Source organism: Leucopleurus acutus (genome assembly GCF_964270905.1).
Source record: "Leucopleurus acutus genome assembly, chromosome: 16".
NCBI classification, from domain to species: domain Eukaryota; kingdom Metazoa; phylum Chordata; class Mammalia; order Artiodactyla; family Delphinidae; genus Leucopleurus; species Leucopleurus acutus.
In genome coordinates, this window is record NC_139158.1 from 45,247,538 (window position 1) to 45,275,276 (window position 27,739).

General features: G+C 47.6%; 1 protein-coding gene and 1 pseudogene across 2 annotated transcripts in view; both read left to right on the forward strand.

Moving 5' to 3' along the window:
* Window positions 1–27,739, forward strand: part of LOC309973637 (kinesin-like protein KIF16B) — a 288,133-nt gene that overhangs the window by 166,454 nt on the left and 93,940 nt on the right. Inside the window, exons 18-22 of the mRNA XM_082857986.1 lie at window positions 12,415–12,468; window positions 13,974–15,332; window positions 18,884–19,036; window positions 20,934–21,030; window positions 21,756–21,806. Coding sequence (XP_082714112.1) covers window positions 12,415–12,468; window positions 13,974–15,332; window positions 18,884–19,036; window positions 20,934–21,030; window positions 21,756–21,806 — 1,714 coding nt within the window. The remainder of the gene's footprint in view (window positions 1–12,414; window positions 12,469–13,973; window positions 15,333–18,883; window positions 19,037–20,933; window positions 21,031–21,755; window positions 21,807–27,739) is intronic.
* Window positions 23,030–24,857, forward strand: LOC309972899 (annotated as a pseudogene). Its single transcript has 2 exons — window positions 23,030–23,787; window positions 23,905–24,857. The product of its transcript is annotated as an uncharacterized misc_RNA (transcript).

The following is a 27,739-nucleotide window of genomic DNA, read 5'->3' on the forward strand; positions in this document are numbered from 1 at the left end:
GACCTGAGTATGTTTTTTTGCAGCGGATTTAAAGTTTATGCTACTTAGTACTCAGTTCCTTTTAGAACAAAGCTCTCTGAAAGAATTACATCAGGTTTGCAAATTACTGTATCCAGTAAGATCCAACTTATCTTCAGAGCAGTCAGTTTCAACAGGCAACCTAGTAATTGTCCAAAAAAACCCATGCTCTGAATCATAGTAAGATTTGGACTTTTTAAAAGTGAAGTCTTTGCTACCCAGGAACATTTTATGAGCCCAACTGGGCATGTCATGTTGGATGTATCGTTTCTAAGGTAGTTTAGGAACTCACTGCCGGCCCTCATCGTAGGCTTTCTGGAAACCAGGATTTGTAGGCACACATGCGTGGTACTTAGTGCCAGAGAATTTTTGGAGGAGGCAAAGCAGCCTGGTGACTTCCTTTGAGAGTCAGCTCCGCTTTGAGAAGCGCCCAGCCAGGGTCTTTGCCAGGAAACTGTTTCACTGCAGGGGAAACGTCCAAGCCCACTCCTCAGGCATCCTCTGTCTTGCTCTGAGGCTGCAAACAGGCGGCTAACTTGGCAGAAAGCGGGAGCTTTCACAGCTTTTGGAAAGTGCTCTGAGCAAAATTATATACATTCCAAGTTCATTTCAGTCTTAAAGGGAGAAAATGTCATTTGTGCATTGTCCTCCTTTAAGCACTAACCAGCGGCGAGCCTGTTGAAATGGATATACTGCATTTGAAGAAATTCCGAAGAGGAGAAATGCCTGGGTTTCAAATGCGGTTGGGCCAAAAATATCTAAAGTCAAAAATCAAACCTCTCTTTGGCAAAAGCCACCCAAGGAGCTTCATGGAACGTAGCGCTGATGGGGTTGATGGGCGTCAGGGCCGACTCAGGGCTCAGTGCAAGGCCCCTGACTCTGAAGACTGTCTGAAATCATCGACAATCAGGGGATAAGGACAGATGAGTGATGGTTATTTTTAACCTAACGTTTAATTTTCGTGTGTTAATCATTACGGAAAATTTAGAAATCACAAACAAGCAAAAAAGAAGAAGCTACGGCAGTGAACATGTTGCTGTATATTCTAGTCTATACCTCTGTCCCACCATCTAGCCATCTCTGTCTTTCTCTCTGTGTGTGCGCATGTATATGAACATACATTTACATATATACGTACATACATTTACATATATATGTATATACTTATATACATTTATATGTGTTCTTTTACCAGGATGGGTTCACACTGGGCTCGTTTTATGCACTTATATAACTTTCCTCTTCGTATGTATTAACCTACATCATTTTAACATCCATGTGAGATTCCATTGTATGGATATGCCATACCTTACTTATCTTCTGTCGGCAGGTGTTTTGTTGTCTAGCTTTGAACTGTGGCAAGCAGTTGGGGTGAACACATGTGTAGCTAAATCTTTGTGCTTCTCCGTGAGTATCACTTCCTCGGGTGAGAAAAAGCAACATGGCATGACCAGGCCAGAGGGTGTATATATTGATAGTTTTAAGGCTCTTGATAGACGTTCACAAACTGTTCTGTAGGATGGTTGTACGTATCACCACTATTTATCTCCCACCAATACCACATGAGAGTTTCCCTTTCCTTGCAAACTGGAAAAGGATCCTCTTGACTCATAGACCGTGTTGATATGAACACACCCTCCTGGATGCAGCAGCTCTAAGCTGTATTCACAGCAGCTGGAGTCTAGGCAGTGGCTGTTCGCAGTTACAGTTACACTGTTAGCAGTGGCTCTCTCTGGAAGCCTGTCCTGGGCATCCTGACCATCACCCAGGATTCATCAGGCACCTCGCTTGTCCTGTGCAGAGCTCCGTGCTGTGTGCAGTTCGCTCCAGCCTTCTTGCTCCTTCAGGTTTAGAGTAGGGTTGGGGTTTCGGAATGTGAAGCCGGAAGGAACTATATTCCGCAGGAAGAGTTCCGGGATTGCGACGCAGAAAGCCGAAAGCACCAAGATACGTTATGGTGAGGACTTCTTACCAGCTGACGACAGTTGTAGGAAAAGAAAGTAGTTTCATTTTCCTTCCTCTCTCCAACCCCTTCCCTATTTCTTCCCTCCTTCCCTCCCTCTCTCCCTTCCTTCAACTGGAAGGATAAATACATCACACTGGGGAGAGAGTAAGAAAACGTCAGTAACCAGGTGCGTCCTTGGCTGTACTGAGCTTAGCTTCCCTCTACATTTCTGTCAGCTTCCAGGAAACAGTCACAGGATCTAATCTGTTCACTCAGTTCCCAGCATAGCACCTGGAACTTAATAGCCATTGTAATACATGTGAACTAAGTGAATTCAGTTCTTCCCCTTAATTCTTATCAATGTAAAAGGGGCTTCAGAAACAGAGCCTGGTCATAGCTGGAGATACTCTTGGTAAGACCCGCACCGTCAGGTGAGGTCATGTTCTCACTATGGGTCCTGGGAGGAAACATTGCGTTGCCCGTGGATACAGTGCCCTGCTAGCCCCACTTTTTTCTCTTCTCTCTCACTTTCTGGGGCTTTATACATTGGTTTATCCTTTTTTTTTCTTGCTGACCTGGAGTGTGAAAGTTTTATACGTGTAGTGGTTGGCAATATTTATGTTGCTGGTGATTTGGCTGTGTTTTAGCTGATGGTTATTTACTGTGTTTGTCTCTGCTGGTTTGTCTTATTGGGCCTTAACATCTTTCAAAAGTTTGCTTTGCCGCAAGACTGACTTGCTCTCCTGTCTTTGGTCTCAGTGGTGTCGCTTTTTCATGGGCCATTTACTCACTTGGCAGTTGCTGTAGAGCCTTAAATAGCTCGTGAAGATGCACAGTCTTGGGGAACTTGCGGTGAACGCAGCTGAAAGACGTGAGCTTCTTCCTCCATTAACAGAGAACAGCGTCAGTTTCAGCCAGGCCCCGGGGATGTGGCGAGCCGATTCCAGACCACCGTGGTAGAGCAGATACACAGTAGAGAGAGCCGTGCGCAGTGTTTGGTTTCCCAGTGCATTTAAAAACTATGTTTATACTGTAGTATTACATTATACTGTATGTTAAGCATGCGGTAGGATTATGTCTAAAAAAATGTACATACCTTAATTTAAAAACACTTTAAAAATGCTAACCATCATCTGAGCCTTCAGAGAGTCACAAGGTTTTTGCAATAGTAACATCAAAGATAACTGATCACAGATCACTGTAGCAAATATGATAAGAATGAAGAGTTTTCGGGATAGTGAGAATTACTAAAATGTGACACAGACAGAATGGCCATCATCAAAAAATCTACAAACGATAAATGCTTGAGGGGGTGTGGAGAAAAGGGAACCCTCTTGCACTGTTGGTGGGAATGTAAATTGATACAGCCACTATGGAGAACAGTATGGAGGATTCTCAAAAAACTAAAAATAGAACTACCATATGACCCAGCAATCCCCACTACTCGGCATACACCCTGAGAAAACCATAATTCAAAAAGAGTCATGTACCAAAATGTTCATTGCAACACTATTTACAATAGCCAGGACACGGAAGCAACCTAAGTGTCCATCGACAGATGAATGGATAAAGAAGATGTGGCACATATATGCAATGGAATATTACTCAGCCATAAAAAGGAACAAAACTGAGTTATTTGTGGTGAGGTGGATGGACCTAGAGTCTGTCATACAGAGTGAAGTAAGTCAGAAAGAGAAAAACAAATACCGTATGTTAACACATATATGTGGAATCTAAAAAAAAAAAGAAAAATGGTTCTGATAACCTAAGGGCAGGACAAGAATAAAGATGCAGAAGTAGTGAATGGACTTGAGGACACGGGGAGGGGGAAGGGTAAGCTGGGATGAAGTGAGAGAGTAGCATGGACATATATATATACTACCAAATATAAGGTAGATAGCTCGTGGGAAGCAGCTGCATAGCACAGGGAGATCAGCTCGGTGCTTTGTGTCCACCTAGAAGTGTGGGATAGGGAGGGTGGGAGGGAGATGCAAGAGGGAGAGGATATGGGGATATATGTATACATATAGCTGATTCACTTTGTTATAAAGCAGAAACTAGCACAACATTGTAAAGCAATTATACTACAATAAAGATGTTAAAAAAATAAATAAAATGTGATACAGAGACATGAAGTGAGCAAATGCTGCTGGGAAAATGGTGCTGGTTGAGTTGCTCGATGTAGGGTTGCCACAAACCTTCAATTTGTTATTAAAAAAAAAAAGCAGTATCTGCGAAGTGCAGTAAAGTGAAGTCGGTCTGCACTGACTTAGCTTTTTCTTTCTTGTCCTTGAATATAACTCCACTGTGAGCCACTTTAAATGATGAGCTCCTTTGTTTCCTGTTTTCAGAGTAGCAGAATGGGGGCTTCCCTGGTGGCACAGTGGTTAAAAATCCACCTGCCAATGCAGGGGACAGAGGTTTGAGCTCTGCTCCAGGAAGATCCCACATGCCACGGAGCAACTGAGCCCGTGAGCCACAACTACTGAGCCTGCTCTCTAGAGCCCGTGAGCCACAACTACTGAGACTCTGTGTCACAACTACTGAAGCCCATGCAACTAGACCCCGTGCTCCGCAACAAGAGAAGCCACTGCAGTGAGAAGCCCACGCACCACAATGAAGAGTAGCCCCCGCTCGCCACAACTAGAGAAAGTCCACGCACGGCAATGAAGACCCAACGCACCCAAAAATAAATTAAAAAAAAAAAAAAAAAAGAAAGGAGCAGAACGATGAGCTATAGGATTCCAAGGGCGATCTGTCTTCATTCTGTTCCTTTAGATTTGCGTTGTCTGCTCAGGGGCAGCATTTCTGCTTCCCTCATTGTAGAACTGCATGATCCAAAGCTGAATTGTGTGGGTCAGCTGAGGAAGTGAGCCTTTGCCCAGTGCAATGATGGATAGCAGTTATGGGCAACCGTGGTAGGTAGCAGATTCCTCTTCGTCCTACATGTCAGCGTGATTTTCTTCTGAAGTAACATCTTGTATTAACTTGATTACCTGCCGTGAGCTCTCTGTAATTTGTTGACTCATTTGATCAGAGCTTGTTGCTGATTCAGTCAAGGGTTCCTGACGTACATACATACCTGTTCCTGCTTCCAGGCCTTCGCTGGAAACGTGCTGTTTCCTCCTCCTGGACTGCTCGTCCGTGTGTCCGCCTGCTCATCACGTGGCTAAATCCCACATCCCCTCTAAGATGTCAGTTTCAGCGTCATTTCCTCAGGGAGGCCCTACCCACCCCAGCCCAGATTTGATCTCCTTGGATCTTTATACATAGCATCCTGTCTCTGTGGCAGCACTTTAAATGGTTGCTTAAATTATGTGTTTTGGCGCAACTATTTGCCCACTCTTGGTCTGGGTATTTAATGGAATATTTTTAGTATATTTAGTGAAAAGGTTTGATTTTCTTAATAATGTACCCCTGCTTCTAAGTAGGTGTTTGGGAAGCAATTGTTGATTGAATGTGTGTGTGTGTGTGTGTCTGTGTGTGTGTGTGAATTGTTGTGCCATAATGAGGACCCTCCACCCCCTTCTTTTATCCCAGACCGTAATCCTAACCTTGAACAGCCGTGTCCCACATCAGTGACCTCAGATATTTAGTCACCTTAAGCAACCCCAAATTTTATGATCTACTGAGGTTAATCATCGTCATTGCTGGAGATGAATGGAAATCAACTAGAGATTTGTAGAAGCAAAAAGGAAGTAAAACGGTTGCTATAATCACAGTAGATTGAGAAAAATGTTTGAAACAGGTAGTTTGTCTCATTATAAATTGAGATGCTTATTGCAAAAAAGTAAAAGATTCAGAAATGAATAAAGTAATCACAAGCATTCACAGTCCTTCCACCAAGAAATAATGATTGGTTTATATTTGTAATATTTACTTATATTTTATACTATATATGTTTAATTGTACATCAGGTACTATAATCATGCATTCTAAAAAGTATTTTAGAAAAACAACATCGAGCTCTCACTCGATACACAGCTCTGTGTTCTGCTTTTTCTTTTACTACTTTCCTGGGAACTTGTCCCCAGGCCATCCAACACTCTTCTTCATCCCATGTTTATATCATCATGTAACTTTTTTTTTTTTTTTTGCGGTATGCGGGCCTCTCACTGTTGTGGCCTCTCCCGTTGCGGAGCACAGGCTCCGGACACGCAGGCTCAGCGGCCATGGCTCACGGGTCCAGCCGCTCCGCGGCACATGGGATCTTCCCGGACCGGGGCACGAACCCGCGTCCCCTGCATCGGCAGGCGGACTCTCAACCACTGCGCCACCAGGGAAGCCCCATCATGTAACTCTCGCTTCATCATTGAGGACTCTTGGAACTATTTCTCCTTTTTGCCCACATAAATTGATTACATTGCAATTAATCAGCTTATATAAATCTTTCCCACTTTATTATTTGTCAGCTAAATCCACACGCCCCAGAATTCTTTATTTGACGATATCTGCTGCTTACATTAAAACAACAAAGGGAGGAACAGAGAGAGAGACGTCAGAGAGAAATCAGGAAGGGAGGCTTGAGACCTAGAAGAGGATGGCAGGGGAGGGCTGGGGGAGGGCGGCCAGCCCCAGCGAGGTACACAGGGGCTGCCGAGACCTCCCTTAGCCCCGTGGATGTGAGGCTCATGTTTCAAGCCCTGCCTGGTTGAGCGTGTGAGCATCGTGTCCCTACGCACGCGGTATCAAAGGAGTACAGGTGTGCAAAGTAGACCCGGAGAGGTCTTCACTTCAGGAATGTCTTGCCAGGGCAGAGGAGCTGTGGTGCATTTCAAGTCTTTTTCACGACTTCAAACCCCCCTTCTCTGCCCACAAATATGCACAGCTTCTCTTTTCCTAAACGAACCTCCTCGTGGGCTACCCCGTGTAGATCCCACCAAACCGTTTCATCAGGATCATCTACCATGTACATTTCCAGCCATGTGAGATTGCTCCCATAAAGCATGGTGCCTCTGTATTCTGAAATGGCATGACACTAAACTGTGTTGTGGAATGATAGTTAATGTTTTGGGGATTTGTCCAAGGTGTGTATTAGGAGGAAAAGGCTACACAATAAACTCTGTTGTCAGCTTTCATCCGTGTGCGTGTGTGTTCGGCTGGGAGGCCGAAGGCTGTTCACCAAGATACCGTGATCGTGGTGAGGGACTTGACTGTATTTTACTCCCCTGTATTCTCTACCTTTGCTGCAGTTAATTACTTTCATCTTGAGAAGGCTGGAAGCACCGCCGGTTGTTATTTCTTAGGGCACAGAGAACTCTGCCCTGGCTGACGTCATTGCCTCCTCGCCCAGGTGTTCTGTGACTCTGTGTAATTGGGGTCTGGTGCTCAGCCTATGCCACTGACTTCAAAGCTCTACCCGGAGTGCTCATTAGTTGAACACCTACTATGTGCCTTGCAGAAGGCCCTCAGGATACACAGCTCAGCTGGGTCTCTGTCCTCCAGGAGCCCTGGTGGACAGGGCTCTGCCTATCCTCTGTGACCTGTAGGGTCCCGGGTGATCTGGGCCCCTTCTTGGGCCACAGTTGCTCTCATCCCATCACTGTCCCCTGGTTGCACCTGCTCTCGCCATTCCAGTCTTGCTGTGCTCCCCACGTGCCACACGTTGTCCCTCGTCATTGCCCTGGCTTCCCTCACGTGCCGGCACCAGCTGCATCCTCGTGGTCACGCCCTCGCTCAGCCCTCTCTCCACCCTCCCTCCTGGCTTCAGGCTATTCCACAGCACGTATCACAGAAACATTTTCACTGTTGGTTAGCTGTCCTTCTCCCCCCACTCCCACTAGAATGGAAGGTTTATGACGGCAGGGGCTTGGCTCCTTTTGCTGAGTCTCAGGGCCTGGGACAGTGCCGGGCACGTGAATGGCTTGTTGATCAAATGAATTGATGGCGCGTGAGGCACTAGCTCCTGTTCCTCATGCTCAGTGCCTTGCTTGTTTCTTTCGTCTTCCTTCTCCTATGTTTGTTCCACTCGATTTTCCCACTCCCCACACTGTGGCCATTGTTCTGTCCGTCTGTCAAGCCAGGCCCAGCTCAGACAGACAGCGAGGCCCCCTCCCATGCATGCAGCTATAAATGCTCTCCTTCCACCCCGGCACGGAAAAAATGGAACTTTCTCCTTGGGCTCCTCACGTACCGTGTGATCCATACGCACACATATTTCACTTACAATTCACGCTTAAGACCTGAAGACCGTTTGTCCATTCTGTGTGTCTAACACACTGCCTTGCACATAGTAGGTGCTCGTTAAAGGTTTGTTGGACATGGGGCAGGCATGGCTGAATGAAGTGGCAGGAACATTCCCTGTGGCACACTGTTCTGGTCTGTCCACAGAGGAGAGGTCCATCTGGGAGTGGTGAGTCATATTCAATTCTGGGAGGCTGTTTCTGGGGTACACGTTGCCGTGGTTTGGTTAAGGAGGTGAGATGGAATTCCAGAGTGAAGTAGGAATGGAGGAGGAGTAAGAAGAGGTGAACTTTGCCCTTGACTTCTCTAAAGAGGAGGTCACCTTGGGCCTCTCCCTGATCCGCCCCCCCAACCCCCAGGCCTCAGTCTCCTGGCCTGTACAGTAGTGGGAGGACAGGAGCAGGGGTGTCTGGTGGGCTACGGGGGTGTGTGCCGAGTTGATTGCATGATCTCTTGTACTTTTTTTTTTTTTTGCGGTACGCGGGCCTCTCACTGTTGTGGCCTCTCCCGTTGCGGAGCACAGGCTCCGGACGCGCAGGCTCAGCGGCCATGGCTCGCGGGCCCAGCCGCTCCGCGGCATGTGGGATCCTCCCGGACCCGGGCACGAACCCGTGTCCCCTGCATCGGCGGGCGGACTCTCAACCACTGCGCCACCAGGGAAGCCCTCTTTTTCTTTTTAAACTCTTCATTTTGAGGAAATGGGAATCATTATTGATCAAGGGGATCCTCTCTCTCTGTCTTTAACTGCTCATCTCCAGCCTCATTTAAGGGCCCATCCTTCTCTGCCAGTCACTGCAGTGTGTGTGGTCTTCCAGACTCTGCACTAAGCTCCTTTATTCACATTCCATACCTATGTCCTGGGTAATTCCTGTCTAGATGCTGGTGAATTCCAAGTCTGTATGTCCGTCCTTGATGACGGCCCAAGCGCTAGATCTTCGTTTGTATCCCCCGCCTGCCGGACGTCTCAGTTTGGTTGACCCTGGAATCATTAGATTCAACATGTGTAAAATCGAGCTTACTTTCTTGAAGGCAGCATAGGGATAAACTGGGGGCTCTGGAGTCGATTGATTCTGCCATCTACTGCAGTCGTGGCCACTGCTCGTGTGTAAAATGGGGGAAGGTGGCACCTGTGTCACAGGACCATTGTGAGAGTCGAATGCGAGTCCTCAGACCCAGGTGTAGGATGACCCTTCCGTGGATGTTGATACGGATACTTTGTATGTACGGTCTTGTTTGATGAGATGAATGTTTGTCTTCTTTGAGGGAGGGCTTGTTATTTTCTTCAAAGTCTGTAAAAATTAAGCATCCAAGATGAAATAACTCATGCTTAGCCTCACAACCACTAGCATTTGTATTCGGACCAGTTGACCTTTTAGCACAGCCTCTTGGCCGTGAAGCTCGGCTTCCCCACCCACTGTGTGACCCGGCCAGAAACCTGAGGGTCATCTTTGACTCTTTCTTTCCCATCACAACCTCCAACAAAATCCAGCCCATTAGCAGGTTTTCTCAACTGAACCCCTGCGTATCAGAAGATACTGGCATTTCCTTATCCCAGTGATCCTGGGTCCCGCCTCCATCATCTCTTGTTTCCGTGACGACACAGGCCTCCTGATCTGTTTCGTGGCTTCTCCTCTCATGTGTTGTCTGTGGGCTCTCTAACAACCCTGTTCCAAGACACTTTTCTGCCACCGTCTTTGGGGTCAGGTGCAGAGTCCTCAATATAACTTCCAAGGCCCTGCCCCGTGTGGCTTCTCGTGTCCCGTTGAGCTTCACGTCTTGCCCCTCCCCTCACAGGAAGCCAAGACCTGGCTTTATTGAGCTGCTGCATCATGCGAGGAAGAGTGGCACAGCCTGGGTGGAAGTTCCCTTGGGAGGCTTGCCTTGATTCTAGGTCCTACCAAATTCTGAGACCAGCACCCGCTCGGTGTGTTATAACCCTTTGTCCTTCCTCATCCTGGCTGTGACACACTGGGTGTGCCCCTCATGTTTATTCCACTGTCACTTACAGACTGGGAGCCCCGTGGAGGCAGGGACATATCTCACTTCCGGACCTCTGTATACCCTGTGCCTTGCACAGCGCCTGGCACTGTGCTCAGTAAAATACGTAGGTGTCCAGAGTGTCACACTGGAGATGAAGCTATTAAAACTCACATTTCATGACTTTCTGAGACCACACAACTCATTAGAAACAGTTGCAGTGGTTAGCAGCACAGATTTTAATACCAAACTGATTCAAGCCCTCCCTCTGCTACTTCCCTCATCTAAGCCTCAGTTTCCTGTTTTATAAAATGGGGATGAGACCTGCTAGGGTTAGGAGAACAAAGTGAGGGTATTGCATGCTCAGTGCCAGGACAGGCACCTGCACGTTGTAAACTGTCTGGTGATAGGTTTTCATTCGAACCTCTCAGAGCAGCATTTGCCTTGTGACACTGTCAGAGCAGAGCGACATTGTCTGCTGATGGTCACATTGAGCGGATGTTCACAGAAAGTGTAAATCGAGAATAAAGGCAGTCTATTAGGAAAATCCTCAGGTTTTGAAAGTGTTTTATCTGGTGATTTTATTTTATTTTTTTTTGACTGTAATTATCTCTAGAAAGACTAAACTGTACCAAAGTCTAAAAATAGGTACTAGGAAGCATTCCCAAGGTTCTGTTTATCGTTATATAAAAGAGAATGATCGTATATGAACTTAAATGAAACCCTGTACCGGCTTAGCGTGATGGCATGTGGATTGGGCTCCAGAAGTGGCAAATCCCTTTCATACACTATATTTACGTAATTGATTTCTCATGGAAGGCGGTGCCTGTAAGCCACAGATCACTTTCATTTGATAGAAAGATAAATATAACCCTAAATGATAAGTTTCAATGAAGGATTTAATATTCTTATCATATATCACAAACTGGAGCATTGCTCATAAAATGAACGAATTGAGGATGTTTTGGAAGCAGGCTATCGTGGGTTCAAGCCCTGGTTCCACCACATCTCACCATCATGACCTTGGACAAGTTCTTTCAGACCTCTGAGCTCTGGGTTTCTCATCTGTTAAATGGATCGGGTACTCTGTGCTATCTTCAGGATTTGCTGGGAAGGCAGAGTAATAAGCAAACGTGTAGATCACTCAGCACTGCCCTCAGTTCTGCTTGCAAAACCCCCCAGACATCTTACTCTCGATTTTAGCCCAAATTAAATTGGTAACAGATCTATTTGAAAATTTGTTAGCTCATTGTAAAGGTAACTGTTGCCAACCTGGATGATCTTATCCACGGAGAACAGTTGACTGATGAATTTTTCCATAGTTCAGCTTCTTAGCTGTACTTGCTATCCGCCACAACAGGAAAATGTTTAAGAATTACAGTTCATGCTGTTTAAAAGGTATAGTGAAACCTTGAAGTAATTCAGTCTAGTATTTGAGAAAAAGTCAACTTGTTATCAGTATTTTAGCGAGTTGTTTTGAAATTCCCAGTGACCTAGCCCCCTTTAGTTTGCTACCACTATGGTCAATCTGTTCATAATCTCTGTAGCCCCCATAGCTCCAATGTCATATAACAACTAACTACAGGAGGATCTCGAGAATCCTCCATACAGTATAACCATTTATAAAGTAGTAAAAACATGAATTTGACTTCTGTGGGCAATTATGGTTGGTACTTAGTTATTATTAGTGCTCTAGTTATCATGGGAAGTGTGTAAAACATAATAGCTAACTCTTTGGAGAATTTGCTTCAAGAAATGATTGGAAAATGTGATCTGTATAAGAAGACGTTTCAATTTGTGCATGGCTACTGGCTTTTAAGTACCTTACTGTTTTTCTCCTGATGTTCCCACAGTTAATTCTTTTCTTAATTGATGTCTGTGCTCTCTCTCTCTCATCTCCCTGGCAGTCTCTTCCCTATAAAAGGACCCATCTGTCTAAGGTAGAGATTTTCCATTTTTCTATACTAATCAGTGGCTAGGCTGCATGGGGTAGGCACGCTTCTCGTTTAGAAGTCTCCTTTAACTCTGCTTGTCCCGTACAGTGGTGTTTTGTTTGCTTTCCTTCAAGTAAAATATGTTCTTTTCAGCCTGAATTCAAGCACTCCCAAAGTATGTCTAATTTATAATCATAGTCATAGAGCAAAGAATACATTTTAAACTTGCTAACCCATAATGATTAAAAAGCGTACCTGACAAACCAGCGTTCTTTGTAATATGTAACTACATATAGAGAATAAGAGAGTGAAAAAAGCTCTTTCAGGAAAGTGACTCATTTTCATTTGATTTATTAGACTTGAATTTGAGCGGCAACAGCGTGAAGAACTTGAGAAATTAGAAAGTAAAAGGTAAGCCACGTGGCAGGAGTCATAACACCACAGAGTGGGTGGGTGCCTGTGTTGATGTCCTGGGCTGAGATCACCTGTGTCTGTGTCATCTCCCTCTGGCTCCGTGTCCATCATTTACACGTCTGATGACTGTAGCTCCTTTCTCTTTAGCTGGTTAGTTTTACTTCACGTTTGAATTTTTTAAATAGTTCATCTTCAAATACTTGTGAGACGGGGGAGTAGAGTCAGTAGGCAAATTTAATACACTCTTTAAGTGTATTATACATCAAATGTAGACTTGTTTAAATTTAACTAAAAAGTATTTCTTCCTTAATAATACCCTGAGTTTTAAAAAAGCCGAAAGAATGACCCTTCCCCTTCTTATGCCTCCTCACTTTTTAAACATCTTTCCTTATGTTGACCAGCCATCTGTATTTCCTTTTCTAATCTGCCTCTGCATGTTCTCAGCTCCCTTTCCTTTTGGGTGTGTGTGTGTGTGTGTGTGTGTGTGTGTGTGTGTGTGTGTTTAATTGATTTGGAGAGCATTTTTTATATGTTCTGAATGTAATTCTTTGATAAAACTAAGTAGTTTTCTTTTTTTTCCTGTCCTATTTAACAAGCCAAGAAATGGACCAAGGATAGATATTAGAATAGAAAGTAAGGCCGCAGAAAATCTACACCCTGGCTATTTATTTTCTAGAGTGTGGGGTCTGGATGTTACAGATGAATTAGTTTAGCTCACAGCATCATGGACGATAGGTCTTTGGTGGGTCAGGAGATGGAGGCCGTGCATCCGTACTCTGACATGCCCTGTGTTCTTGCTTTGGAGGCCACTCTGACCTCGAAACATTGATTTAGCACCCAGTGGGGACCCTTTGCTCTCTAAGACACAACATGACATGTAACCGCCAGAATCATGCACTGAAGTATTCTAATGGAGACGGACGTTATTTTCAATGTTATGCATTAATAAACTAATATTTTGGATCATTTGGTGATTACCATTTGTCCTAAACTAGTGATTAAATAGCGTGTAGTCATTTGAGCTGGAACAATGAAGTGTCGATTATCTTGACTTTGATATTTGACCCTGATGAGTTGAGGACAGCATAAGCATTTTTATTTAATGTCATTTTGTAACCGAATTTCCATTGAGTTTTAGCCTTTGGGCTGAATAAAATTATTCACATTTAATTTAAATTGGGCATGCCTCTTTCTCTTTGAGCTCAGGGGGCTTTAAAAATTATATCATGCGTAACACATTATGCTTATAGGTTCTGCAAAGAAATGATAGCAGAAGCTACTTCAGGAGATTGGGCAAATGATATGTTGGACAGTTACAGAGTAAAAAAATTAAACAGCATGCTGCTGGATATTAAAAGGAAAGTGCTGTTCTCTTTTTTTTTTAATTTAGTGAAGGGTGTGTGGTGTATGTCCATTTCTAGGAGGTATCAGTTTAGGGAGAAGTTAGAGCAGCTTTTGAACCTAGCGCTCAAATAACGATCAGTCAACGATTTGCATTTCAGAAAACTCATAGAAGAGATGGAGGAAAAGCAAAAGTCCGACAAGGCTGCGCTGGAGCGGATGCAGCAGGAGGTGGAGACCCAGCGCAAGGAGACGGAGATCGTGCAGCTACAGATCCGCAAGCAGGAGGAGAGCCTCAAGCGCCGCAGCTTCCACCTGGAGAGCAAGCTCAAGGACCTGCTGGCCGAAAAGGAGCGGTTCGAGGAGGAGAGGCTGAGGGAGCAGCAGGAGACTGAGCTGCAGAAGAAGAAACAGGAAGAGGAGCGCTTTCTCCGCGTCCGGGAAGAGCTCCAGCGGCTGCAAGAACTCAACAGCCACGAGAAGGCCGAGAAGGTTCAGATATTTCAGGAGCTGGAGCAACTCAAAAGGGAAAAAGAGGAGCAGTGTGTCAGGCTGGAGCAGGAGAGGAGGCGGCTGGAGGGGCAGGAGGAGGAGCAGGTCCTGCGCGTGGCGCGCCTGGAGGAGCAGCTCCGGGAGAAGCGGGAGCTGGTCCGGCTGCCGCGGCTCGGGGAGGCGCAGCGCGCGGAGGAGGAGCGGCAGGACCTCGAGGGCATCCGCGCATGTCTCCTGCGGGCCAAGGAGGCCTGTGCCGAGGGGGACGGCGACGGCCGGGAGCTCGAACGGGCGCAGCTGCGTTTCTTAGCGTTCAAGCGACGGCAGCTGGCCGCGCTGACCACCCTGGAGAAGGAGCTGGTTCAGCAGAAGGAGCTCCTGAAAAAGGAAGTGGAGGAAGAACGTGAAATCCTGGAGCGCTTAAAATCTGGCAGCAAGGAAGAATCGAGGTTGTTGTTCAAGAAGGATGGTGGTGCCGCAGATGTCCCCCACACGGCTGGAGATGCGGAGCAGATCAAGCCGGCGGAGGGGAGGCTGCAGTGTAAGGAGAGCCAGCTCCAGTATCTCCTGCAGCATCATTTGCCGAGGCTGTTGGAAGAGAAACAGAGAGCCTGCGAGATCCTCGACCGAGGTCCTCTCGGCCTGGACAACACTCTCTACCAAGTGGAGAAAGAGATGGAAGAAAAAGAAGAGCAGCTCGCGCAGTACCAGGCCAGCGCCAGCCAGCTGCAGAAGCTCCAGGCCACCTTTGAGTTCACGGCCAACGTGGCCCGTCAGGAGGAGAAGGTGAGGCGGAAGGAAAAGGAGATCCTGGAATCCCGGGAGCAGCAGCAGAGGGAGGCGCTGGAGCGGGCGGTGGCCCGGCTGGAGCGGAGGCACTCTGCCCTGCAGCGGCGCTACGCCCGGGGCCTGGGGGCCGAGGAGCGGAGGCCCAAGCCGGCCGCCTTGACCGCCGGCGGCAGCGAGCGGTCCGGGCTCCGGGCCGGCCTGGGGGCCGAGCAGGAAGCCCTGGAGAAGGACCGGGAGAGGTGAGCCGAGCCCGAGGGGACGCCTGCCACACCCTCCGTGCCCCACGGCATTAACCCTCGGGCTGTGATGGCACGGCTTCTAGCCCTGGTGCTGTGTCTCTCACTGTTGTTTGAAAAAGTAATTCTGTAGCCTTTATGTTTTCTGATTCACTGGCAAATGCTTAGCCTTCTTTTCTTTTTCCTTAGGATCCTTGGTTTAGAGTCACTGGCCTAAAGTTGGAAAAAACACATAAACTAAGCCCATGTCTGTTACCTCACTGACCTCTGACTGTGTGTTTAATATTTGATAAACAGGGAAGACTGAGAAAGCTTCCAGCCGGATTCCCCCTCCCTCCTTCGGTGCTTTCCCCAAACCCCATTCCCTTTCGTTGACTCCTTTTCCCTCTGCTGCCCTTTCCCTCCCCTTCCTCCCTCTCCCCTCCGCCCCCCCCCCCACCATGTCTTCTCTGGGACCTTGACCAGCACTTGTTCACAGGTTCCATAAACACTGATTTCCACACCTGGCAGCAAACTGAAAAAACCCCTCCCCCCACCCCTGCTGATTCTCAGTGTTTGCGAATCCAGAGGGACACCTCAGGATTCTGTATTAAAAAATAAACAAGCAAAGCTCTCTAGATGTTCCAAACATGGCAGTCTATCAAGGCATGTTAGGTCATGATTCTCTGATATTATTTTCGATGTTGTGAACTAGGAAGTAGCGCTGTTTTCATGATAAAGGAAGAATATTTCTCTTCCTCTACCTGTTGCCCGTCACCTTGCTTCTCAGAGGTAGGATCTCAAGACAAATAAATACATGAACTGGGGGATGCTTTTTCTGCTAACCCTGCAGATGCGATGCCAAGACTCAGAGAGACTGACGGCCGCCTATTGTGCAGACGTCATCGGATTTGGTGTCCTGCAAGGGGGCTTTGTGCCCTTCCCAACCCCTTCCTGCCCTGCTGGCCTTGGGCAGGCTCTTCCATCTTTGGGCCGCAGTGTCCTTACCCTCATGAGGAGGGCATGGGCCTGTGTATTTTCTTTAGTTCCAGACCCTTTGGTCTGTTGAGATCTTAACTGAAGCCCAGGTTACGGGGGCCTGGAATGCTGCCCCCTCCCCGGGAGCCCTCTTCTCACAGCACCTCCCGAGGGGCTGCAGCAGAAGCCCGGAGTGCTGGCCTCTAGGAGCCCAGCTTGACATTGGCAGAGGCCTGGGATCCATGCTGATGACGAGGCAAGACCTACTGGGAGGTGTTGCCCGAGCCCCTGTCCACCATCTTGCCTGAAAAGGTCAGGACAGCCTCCTTTCAAACAATCTGCTTAAACTGGATTCTGTTTACCACGCTCTCCAGTAATCCCCCCAGGCAAAACAGTGACAGGTGACAATCAAAAACCATAATGCTGTGACTTCAGAGAAATAGGGCTGTGGTTTAAGGAAATGATTGTAGGTACCTTATGTAAATGAAATTGCTGGACAAAGGTCTAGCCCCAGGAAATTTACAGCAGTGGAGGGCACGCTCTCTATTTGTATCCTGCGCTGTGCAGTGAGAATGCAGCAGGGGCTTGGAGCCTGATGTCCTGGCTTTTGTCAACCGGCATCGCTCCCTGGCCATTTAGTATTAATACTCGATTATAGTGGATACACTGTAATGATTTCCTGATGTCAGCTTTTCTCCAGAAGCCACGCAAAGGAGGCTTTTAGCTTCCTGTGTTTTGATGGAGTAGACTTTGCAAAGCCCTAATTCAGGCCAGCGAATTTTGAGCGCTTTGCTCTGGCTTTGATGGTCCTGCAGCTTTCTGGGGGTACTGGTGTTGTGTCTTATTATCTCTGGGTTCTCATGGCTGAGCCAGGGCCCGCTGTGCACCCTGAGCTGACCTCTTGTGAATTTCCAAAGTGCCAAATATCAAATTCACGTGGAGCCAGATTGGACCAACGGCGCACTTGGCTTTCCCTGTCAGCTTGCTTTATGAGCGAGATTTAATCATTTTCTTTCTTCTTTCTCCTTGACGGTTGATGGGACAAGTGTCAGGCAGTTAGAAAGTGGTAGAGTTGCATCTCGAATCCAGCTTGTGCCCACTTTGTCCTCCTGTCTGCTGACGACAGAGCCACTGCTGGGCAGACCAGTTCTTCTCGTGTGCTGCGACCCTTTCCATGCAAGGCCCTGCTGTCCCTCGCCATGTATAGAAATCCTGCTCAGCCTTCAGGGTCCCACTGGCGCCTCTTTGCTGTGTGGAGTCCTTCCCATTGCCCAGCCCTGAAGGATGTCTTTGAACAACTCTGTAGGCATCATCTTAATTACAAACATTGGCCACCACCTACGTGCATTGGCTCATTTTCCTTACCATCTTTGAGATTCTGTGTTAACCTTGTTCCCTGGTTCTTTGCCCACCACCTGGCCCCTGACATCACTTCTCTGTTCTCAGTCCTTCCTCCTTCAAGAATACTGCATGCTCTGCAGTCTGGTGCTCAGTAATCGTAAAGACAGATGAAAGGCTGAGTTCAGCTGGGCATTGTCTCCCGCGGACCCAGGAGCTCCTACCCTGGTGATCCCATAATCACATTTCTGAGAGCCAAGACCTTGGCTTTCACGTTCAGGATAGAGCAGTCAAATCACTGCTGGCGACACCAGAGAGCTGGCAGTGTTGTGGCGTGTCAGCATCTGAAACCAGACTCTCTGAATTTCGGACCTGAAGGAATTTGGAGAGACTAGTTGACTCTCTCATTTGATACATGAAGAAATTGAGACCCAGCTGTCATTAACAGTGAGTGGGCTGCAGCCCCTAGATGGTTCTGTGGGCCAAATTTACTGGCAAGTTTGGCCCTCTAGCCTGATGGCCCTGGATTCAGTCATGCCTGGGCCAGTGGGAGACCAGCCATACACACAGTCGACCTTACATTAGACGTATCATCTGTCGTTGGAAATAAATGTTTGGTTCCACAGCTCATGGTTTATATTAATTTCTCTAGATACTCAGCCTGCTTTCCTAGGTCTCTCTCGCCTGTTTCTGTTTTCCACACCCACTGCCTTAGCCAAAGCGGATTCCTGGTTTTTGTGGCTCAGTCCCTTTGTTTCTGCACCTGGAAAACCACCCACTGTCATTTCCAAATGCCAAATTCCCACTGGCCCGTGAAGACTCAACTTAGAACTGCCTTGACCATGAAGGTTCTCCTAGATTGGCAGTTTTAAAGAATTCTTTAAAGCAGAGATCTCTTTTGTCAAATAGAAATACTTATTGGGATCTGATATGTAGGCTACAACCAACTGTTTTGTTGAAGCTGGTTTTGGGACTCAGAATCCTGCACATCTAGCTCTGAGGATTTGCTGAGCACAGTGGGAATATCTTTGCCCTTGATGGTAGAACTCTCTCCAACTTTTGGGTGCCTGTAGCACTTGTCCTGCACCGCTCTTGTGGCCTATTATCACCTTATACCTTGTCTTATAGGTATGTGGTACCTTATCTACTGGAAGGTAAAGCTCTTTGCACAGTTTTGGTCTGGATCTCCCATGGTTTCTAGGGAAGATTCTCAGGAGATACTGTTAATGAGGGAATTCACATAACTTCCATCTCTGTAGGTTAGAACATGAAATCCAGCAGTTGAAGCAGAAGATCTGTGAGGTCGATGGTGTTCAAAAAGGGCATCGTGGGACCTTGGAGGGAAAACCTGCTTCTTCCAGCTTGCCATCCAGTGCTGAAAAGTCTTACCTGGTCCCCCTGATGGATGCCAGGTACTGGACATTAAACTGATGGCATGCCTATTTCTGATGTGATTTAATGACTCACAGTACCTTATATTGGCCAGTTTGCATATGGAGGACTCTATCAAAGGTGATAAGCAGTACTTGTCCCCACGACATGCTTTGTCCTGATCAGCTGCTGCCTGGCCCGTGGTGGGGTGAGATGTCATTTAAAGGGCCCAAGACCTGAGACCTGACCGGCCAGATCTAAGGAATACTGGTGCAAGGAGTTTGTGTGAGAAGGTGGAATTAAAAGGTTCAGGGAAACCAGTTCATCCAGGAAGAAGTGATACAAGGCGAGGTTGAGAGGGACAAAGTAGAGTTAACTGAATTGTACCAGGAAGGACCTTGTGCTGACAATTTATAGAAGCCATAGATTACAAATAGGTGAAGTCGGTCACGCAGACTGTACCAGTATGTTCAGAATGATCACAAAGAGCATAAATACAAATCTGATGTTACTATAGGAAAATGATTTTCAACTTGGGTGGCATCATGGATTGCCCTGTGGCTTACAGCCGTCAGATAAATCCACCTAATCATTCTTTGCCTATAAGAAAATTGACTATTTTTCTCAACCCCATCTACGTCATGGGGACATTTCAAATTGGGCAGTCCTGAGCCCTGGCTGGTAGGAGTTAGGTATTCAGATATCAAAATATACTCAGAATGGCATGAGCCTCTATGGTCCTTTAAATCTAGGTCTGCATCTTCTGTGGTGCTCATTTAAAATTTAAGGTCCAGGGAGATTTGTTTCTAAGTGGCCTTGGTTCAGATTCAGTTGCATATGGTTTTCTTTACTGAAATACTGAAAGGCAAATGCTGCATTTTATTACCCTAGCTCCATTCTGTGGGGCTGTTTTACCTGTAATATTAATCTCTTTACCCAGCATATCAGAAAGTCATTTAGCCATGGTCAGTAGTACAGAAATGTGTGTAGGATTTTGCATGGGCTTAGAAAGATGCAACCAGATTTTTTATTTTTTAGTGTGCTAAGATGTAAACATGCAAAACACTTCATTTAAAATAATCCGTCTAATTCATTGTCCGTAGAACTGGGGCAGGGAGCCTAGAACTGAGAAGGCCTTGCCTTTGGGCGGCCTGAGCCACTAGAAAGATTTTGATGGAACCCAAATTCTCTCTTTCCCTGGTTCCTCTGGGTGGATGGCTGTACTTCACACAGTATCCCCTGTATCGTATTGGGTACCAGCTGTTTTCCCTGTATCGTATGGGGTACCAGATATTCGGTTGACAGCTGTTTCTGGCTTCAGCCATCTTGACCCCTCACCAGGCATTTTGGAAGGTCTAGAGACCTTTAAAATGTGGTGTCTCGTGGCCGGGTGCAGAGACAAGACAGAGCAGGAATGATGTGAGACGTTGTTCCAACCAATAGTGAAGGTCTGTGGAGAGTGCATCTACTTTTTGTTTTTCCTTTTAATCCTCTGAAATGATTTTGTGTTTTGTGAGAAATAAGAATCATCGTTTTCTGTGTGAGGAAACGGAGGCTGGGTGAATGAAGTGTTGGGTAGTGATGCCTTCTGAGACCGCAGAGTCATCTGGAACCCAAGTCTGCAACTCTCCCCTGTCCTGCAGCAGAGGTTCCGCTCAGGACATGGGGAGGGATTTGGATGGGATCACTGAGTCTCCCTCCTGTTCCCAAGATTCGGTTATTCGTCCAGGCCTCTCTTGTTTGGGGAAAACCCAGATAGTAAACACATGGCATTAGATTTCCTAGAAAGTTGACAAATGTTCCAGAGCCTGAGTTGTGATTACATTTGGCATTTAGAACGAGAAGGTTCCCAGCCGCAAAGGGCATGGTAACGAAAAGATCTCAGAATGCCCTGTGTGGTTACAAGCGGTCACGGACACCCATCTCTTTTGCTTCCAGGATCAGTGCTTACATTGAAGAAGAAGTCCAGAGGCGCCTTCAGGATCTGCACCGCGTGGTTGGCGATGGCAGTGGTGCACCTGCCGAGACCGTGAAGGTGAGTGAAGGAGCAGGTGATCTGGTTATTCGTTTTCAAGATGACCTTCCAGTAAGGAGCGGGGGTGGGGGGGTGGGGGGAGTCTTTTATGTACTGTTTCTCAGAAAATGGAGATGCAAAATGCTGTAGAAATATTAAATATTGCTCGGGTGGAGCTTAACAGTTTATAAATAGTATTAATTCAAGAGTAACTTTATTTTAAAATTTTGAACTTCTGGGGGAAATTCTTGAGTGAATATGAAGTTTCCTGAAGTGCTTTATTTACTTTGTTTGATTTATAAAAATTCTACACGTAACACCTTTCTGTTTTCTCCAAAAATATAATCAATTTCCATAAGTATTTAAATTCACTCGATAAATTATCCCAAGTAGAAATATACTTTGCCTTTGAGAAGATACATACTTGTGACAAGCTGATTTTTATCAAAATAAAGTCATTTCATTTCTACCCTGCAAATTAAGAAGTGTCCTAAGGAAATTTGCCTTTAAAATTGTTCTTCGAATTTTAAGATTAGGAATAAATGGTTCAGTTTCCTTACAGGCAGATATATCGATAGAGTCCCGTTTACCTTGGGAATATAAATTCTCAAGAAGGGTTGTCATTGTGGAATGACAAGTATGTTTCCTTAGAATTTTGTTCTCATAAATATTGTAATCAAATCATTTTTTTCCCTCTTTATGAACATGCTATAGTTTAATATAGAGGGCTTTTATTTTCTTTTCAGGATAATGAGAAACTTCACAATGGCACCGTTCAACGTAAGCTAAAATACGAGGTAGGTAATGACTTTTCAGGTTGATAGGGTTGCCTTAAATTACGGCATGCTTGTGTGATTAAATTTTCTTAATGTTTAGTTGCGTGATTAGAATTTCAAGGTCCCAGTGAGATTAATGGCTAATAAGCAAGGCAAGCCATTATATGACTTAAAATTAAATGGAATCCTGCTGGTTGCAAACTGCTTTATTTATTTATTGTTAGGTTTTTTGGTGTTGGTTTTTCTTTTTGCAAACTACTTTGACTTTGTTTGAATGGCGTGTAGCTGTGGTAGAGGCCCTTTGCCCAGTTTCTCATTCGTAGCAGTATCCTTTCCCTTGGTCTGCATTTGAAAGGGTGAATTATATAATCAGAATCAGATGGGGGTTTGGAAATGAATCGGGGCACTTCTCGAGGTTTTAGAAACCCTGCGTGTTTTACCGACCGCGTTGGCAGCGGCGCAGAGCAGATACGCTTGGCTGGGTAGCTTATTCTCTGGTGGGTTGCCAAACCAAGGTTTGTTTGGGCATACGATTTGTAAGGCTTTATCTGTATTTTCCTCCGCTGAGGGACTTGTCCTTACATACACTCCCAAATTAAAAAGCTGAGAAGCAAAAGTACGAGGTGGTGGAAATCTTACATCACTGAACAGAGCGAGCGGCGGAGGGGTGGGTGTCCCATGGGAGACTGGCCACCACCTGGCCCTCCATCCCCACCATCCAGGAATGACACTGTCTTCCTGTGCACGTCCGTTTCCTCAGCAGGTAACCTTGTGAAGAGAAGGACGTTGCCTTTCATTTCTTTGTGTCCACCTGCCTGGTCTGTAGCAGGCTGGCCCGTGAACCTTTCATGGTGCTGGTTTGTAGATATCATTATGACGATCTCAGCGGGGCATTTACAATGAAGGATTCCAGTGAAACAAACCAAGAGGCCAGAGAAACATGCATGAAGTTGGAATACTTGTCAGTTTCTGATTTGCATTGTCTGCCCCGATTACTCTTACTTGCCCATTGGAAAGTTGCATCAAAGGTCTTAAGGTTTATTTTAGAGTAAATAAAATACTAGACCAAGAAGTGGGTACTGTGGATCAATCCCCTACAACGTATTTTGATCAAAATAGCTGGCGATTTATAAGATATGGAAATCGATGCTTTGCGTGTGAATCAGGTCCTCTATTCTGAAATCATGAATCAGTCAACACGCATGGCTTAGGCTTTCGATTGAGCCTCTGCATTAATCCACACGATGAAAACCAATGCCCGCAAGAATCTTCATGTGGAAAAGAATCGGAAAAGGTGCCACAGCCCCATTTCACCTGTTTTTGACAGAAGAGCTCTCTTGCCCTGTTGCCGTCCAAAGAAGTCACTGACGCCCCCAGCCGAGAGGAGAGGAGGAAGGTGGACCAGAACCACCACTGGATCCGGCCCGCGACCCGAGCGTCTCAGGTCCCTCTGCCCCCTCCTCAGCGCCAGGCGGAGGGGCCCGCCAGCGGGGGTCTCAGCCCTCGGAGCCCGAGCCGTCGCACAGCAGCGATTGTCACGGGGCGGCTCTCAACCAGAACACGTCGAGCTAACTAAAATCTCTTTTCTTAGCGAAAGCAGCACCAGCGGTGAGGGACGTTTTCAGGGTGAGTCAGAAAATTTCAGTGAACCGACGACCCCTGAAGGTGAACACAGCCCGGGGGTCACGTCCAGCTGGACTTGGCTGCAATGCGCATCCCAGGCGGGCACGCGGGGAGCCTGTGGGACCCTGGGGGCTCGCCTCCCGTGCAGCAGCACTCATCGCGAGGCCGCCGTTTCTGAAACTCTTACCCCTGGACACGCTCTTGGAGGCACCCGGGGTGTCACCAGAAGCTCATTCTTTTCCCGAAGAAGCTCAGGTTGGCAGCAGCAGGGAAGGGTCAGGGGCCATCAGGCGGGCAGGGGGCCTGGTACCCTACAGAGCCACAGCTGCCGACTTTCCAGGCTCCTCACCGGGCTCCATCTTCTGCCTAGAGGTGGAAGGTACCAGAATGGGCTCTGTGCTTAAGCAGACGCTCTTGCGATTCCCAGACCAAATGCTGAAGCTTCCAGAGTGCCCTTTGAAAGGCTTCCTTGAGCTGGTGGCCGGTTCCCTACCAGGACTTCGGGCGACACGAGTGAGGCCCAGCGTGTGTACTGGCTCGCTGTCGCCAGCTGCGCGGAGCCCGTCCCCTGACCCGCGTGTGAGCTCCTGCTCCGCTCAGCCCTGTGCGCGCTGGTTCTGAATCCCCCAGCCTCCGTGGGTCTGCTCCGCACTCTGCCCCTCTCTGGGCTACAGGAGGTTCAGATCGGCTCTGGCGGGCAGAGCGTTTCACTCCTGGGCTCTGCAGAGAGTCTCCTGCTCACCGTGCTTACCTAGGGCAGACACCTCTGTCAGTAGATGTGCTGGGACCTCCTGTGTGTCCTGACGTCGAAGGCCGATGCCGCCTGCGCCAGCCATCCTTTGTTCCAGCAAGATCTGGTCCAGCTTTCCCTTGATTGGAAGGCGGAAATCCTTGATTTAGTTTTGGTGAACGGAGTTCAGTTGTCATCCAGGTTCCAGAATACCCTGGTCGACCTGATTTATTTCCTTCACGGAAACCTGGACGTGGACGCCCTGTCTCTGGTGGAGGTTCAGCTCTTGCTGTACACGACGGTCAGAGTCGAGGGTGGCTCTGGCCCAGGCCACTGCCAGCCGCTGGTCCTTCTCAACACCCACGTCGCCCTGGTGAGGGAAGACGGCGTGTTCTACCCTCAGAGCGGCTCTCCGAGCTCGCCGCCTCCAGGGACACGGTTTGATGTGGTCAGGTGCCGAGCTTTAAGTGAATTCAGGTGTCTTGTCGCAGAGATGAAAACAGCATCCACCATCGAACTCGTCTTCTTCCCGAAAGTCACACCCATCAGATTCAGGAAGCAGTGCCGCCCAGCACCCTCAGGAAGCCCAGAACGTTCAGCTGCGCACCAGCACCTTGTGTCCGGAGGGCGGCCGCAGTGTGGCCCCTGAGGTCTGGAAGCTGACCCTCACCTCTCAGGACGAGGCTCTGTGCCTAATCGCACACTTGACAAGGCTCTAGGGAGGAGACCTGTGAAAATACTCCACGTTATTTTTTGAGATCTTTCATAAAATAAACATGATGAAAGTCATCCAGGGCTATGTCTATCTCAGTGTAGCTAACTGATTTGAAACTGGAAAAATGCAGGCCTCTATAAATTGAAAATGTAAATATTTTAAATATCGCCACTGAACTAAAAATAGATGATAGTAGAGCACTGATGAAATATCTTTATCACCACCTTGCTTCACTTTCTTGAACATCAGCCGTGTAAATCGGGTCCTCATTATTTGTGAGGTGCTGGAAGCATTTCACATTGTGCTCGTGTCGACCTGTGCTTATGTGCCTTGGAGTCTATTTCTGCTGGACACGGGCAGGCGGATTTGTGCTGCCTGAACAGGTGTCTGTCTGGTCTGGCAGTGACCCTCTCGACGTCCTCCGTTGGCCAAGGTTAGGACAGCTCTGCCGCAGAGCACGTTAGTGACACATCAGGCTTCCCTGGAGGACCTGGGGGTTTACAGCGCCCTCCCCTCCCTGTAACACGTAGGATGTAGGCAGCGCCCCTGCCCTGTGGGGTCTTCTTCAGGGCATTGCCTTTTCCTTCCTCCCTTCAGACTCTGGACTGTTCCTTTCCAGCCTGTGACTTCAGCTCCTCCCTCGTTGGCTTAGCTTTGACTGCCCTTCCCTTGGGCCACATGCCCCCAGTGTGCCAGGCCTTCCTCTGAGCTTTGGTGGTCCTCTCCTAGAGAGACTCTTAGCCCCGGTGTAACTTCCCAGGCTGCCGTGTGCTATCTTATCAGATAGAGACCACGTCGATGGCATCCGGCGCTTCCCTGGCGGCCCTCCCGCCTGCCTCTCAGCTGGCTCACCCTCCTTCACCTCCGACCACGGGGGCCTGCTGGCCTCGCTTCTGAGAGCAACTCATGGCCGTGTCTGCCTCAGGTCGGGCTCCTCTCCCCACCGGTAACCACCCAGGAGCCGGCTGCCCTCCTCCCGGAAAGAGGCTTGAAGCTGGGCTCTTCAGAAATCTCTCCCTTCTCTGGTTGACCCCTTCCTTTGCCCACGCTGCCGTTCACATTCCTGTGCGGAGTCGGGTTACACGTTTTGTACTGGTGTTTTACTGCATCTGACCCTGGGTTGCTCCGCGCGCCTTCTCCTGTTTCTCAGTTATGAATGTCCTACTAGCTTCCAGAGTCTCAGGAGGAAGGGGGCCACCTCCCCCTGTCCTTCACTTCAGCCAGGGTCACGGCAGCTGCGCTGCAGTGCGTCCGCGCTTAGCGACTCGGCCGTTCCGCTAAGGCCTTCGTTTTAGCCTGGCCTGCAGGGGCCACTTTGTGTTCTGGTCAGATATTTACATAACGTGCAATATAATATTGTAGCCCCCCTTCACTTCTGTTCCTCGTCCGTGATAGGGCCAGTGCCAGGGCTGACCCTTTGGTCAGGAAATGCAGGTCTTCCCTCTCTTCCCCATCAGCGCCGACAACAAGCTACTGAACTTGCTCCAAGTTCCCAGCATTGGTTTTCCTCTCCCCAGGTTCTGGGGACGTGAGCGGGGAGGGGCAGGACCCGGGAGAGTGCATCAGGGTCCACGCTGCTGGCCGCAGCCTGGTTTGCGGTGGCCAAGCGGAGCTTCTTGTCTTTTTGAGGCGGTAGAATTCAAATGTTTTTCCCTTTTCACGTGAAGCCCTTTTCAGCTCTTCAGCAACACCCTCTACCCCCAATACACAGACACACACACACGCGCACCCTATTGCCTTACACGTGGAGGCTTTTGAGTCTGCGGTGAGGACACGATTACAGGTAGTTCGCTTGTCACATGCTTGGCTGGTGGATCTCCTACCACAGAAAAAATTTCCAAAATGAACCACAATAGTCTTCTAATATCTTATCAATAATATTTCCCCTAATTTAAATTGAGTATTTTCTCGTGTGTTCTTGATAAGAAGAACGGAATGAATGATCATGAAGAGTGGAGAGAGTGAAGTTTAAGATGTCAGCAGAGGGATGCCGTGGTTGGAAAGGAAACAGTACATAAGCAGTCCAAAATTTTAACAGCGTGATACATATTAAACAGACAGACCTGCTCGTCCTCATAGGTAAAGAAGCAGAATCCTACTGTGTTATCGATGATGTTCTTTAATATTGTCCGTAGATGGAGCATGCAGTGAAAGTGGGCATTGCATACAGATCGTGTGATCGGTTATGACTTGTTCAGTCTGCTTTACGGTCCAAGTGGCCCGAGATGAGGGCTGCATTCTGCTCTCACTACAAAACAGAAGCAGCCGCCTCTGGGCAGTTCAGATTTCACGTGTCACTTCTTTTCACCTAAGCATGCTTTTTACCTTGAGATCAAATACGGTCCTGATATGAGAATTTGATTTGCCATCATGAAGTGAGTGTTAAGGTGGTCATGATGCCTGGAGAAGCCAGTGGAGTGGTGTGCGTGCCCTTGTCCTCTGTGGCTTCAGTCCTAGGGCCTCTCTGGCTCACGGGCTCATTTTCGGGTTCTGAGCCGGGACACTGCTGCGGCGGAGCAGGCGTGGCAGCCTCAGCATCCAGCCTGAAGTACCGTCTTCTCAGTTGTAATGAGTTCCTGTATCAGAAAGAAATAGATTCATACATACTTTATTATGTGGCATCTTGCACTGTCGTAATATAGGCGTAAGCGTGGTGGAGCTTGTTAATGCGTTCTAGACGATACCTCTTTGAGGCCTTTTGAAACAGTGATTTCATCTGAATTTGATTAAAATCCATTTTGCTCACAGCTGCCTGTTGTGCAGACTTGTGGTTGGCAGGGTGAATTTATTTCGTCTTTGTTGAAAAACATTTCAAAACAGTTTGTCTCCCTGTTCCCATTGCTTAAAAAAATGTGTGTGCATCCTTTGGAGAGAATGCTTACGCCT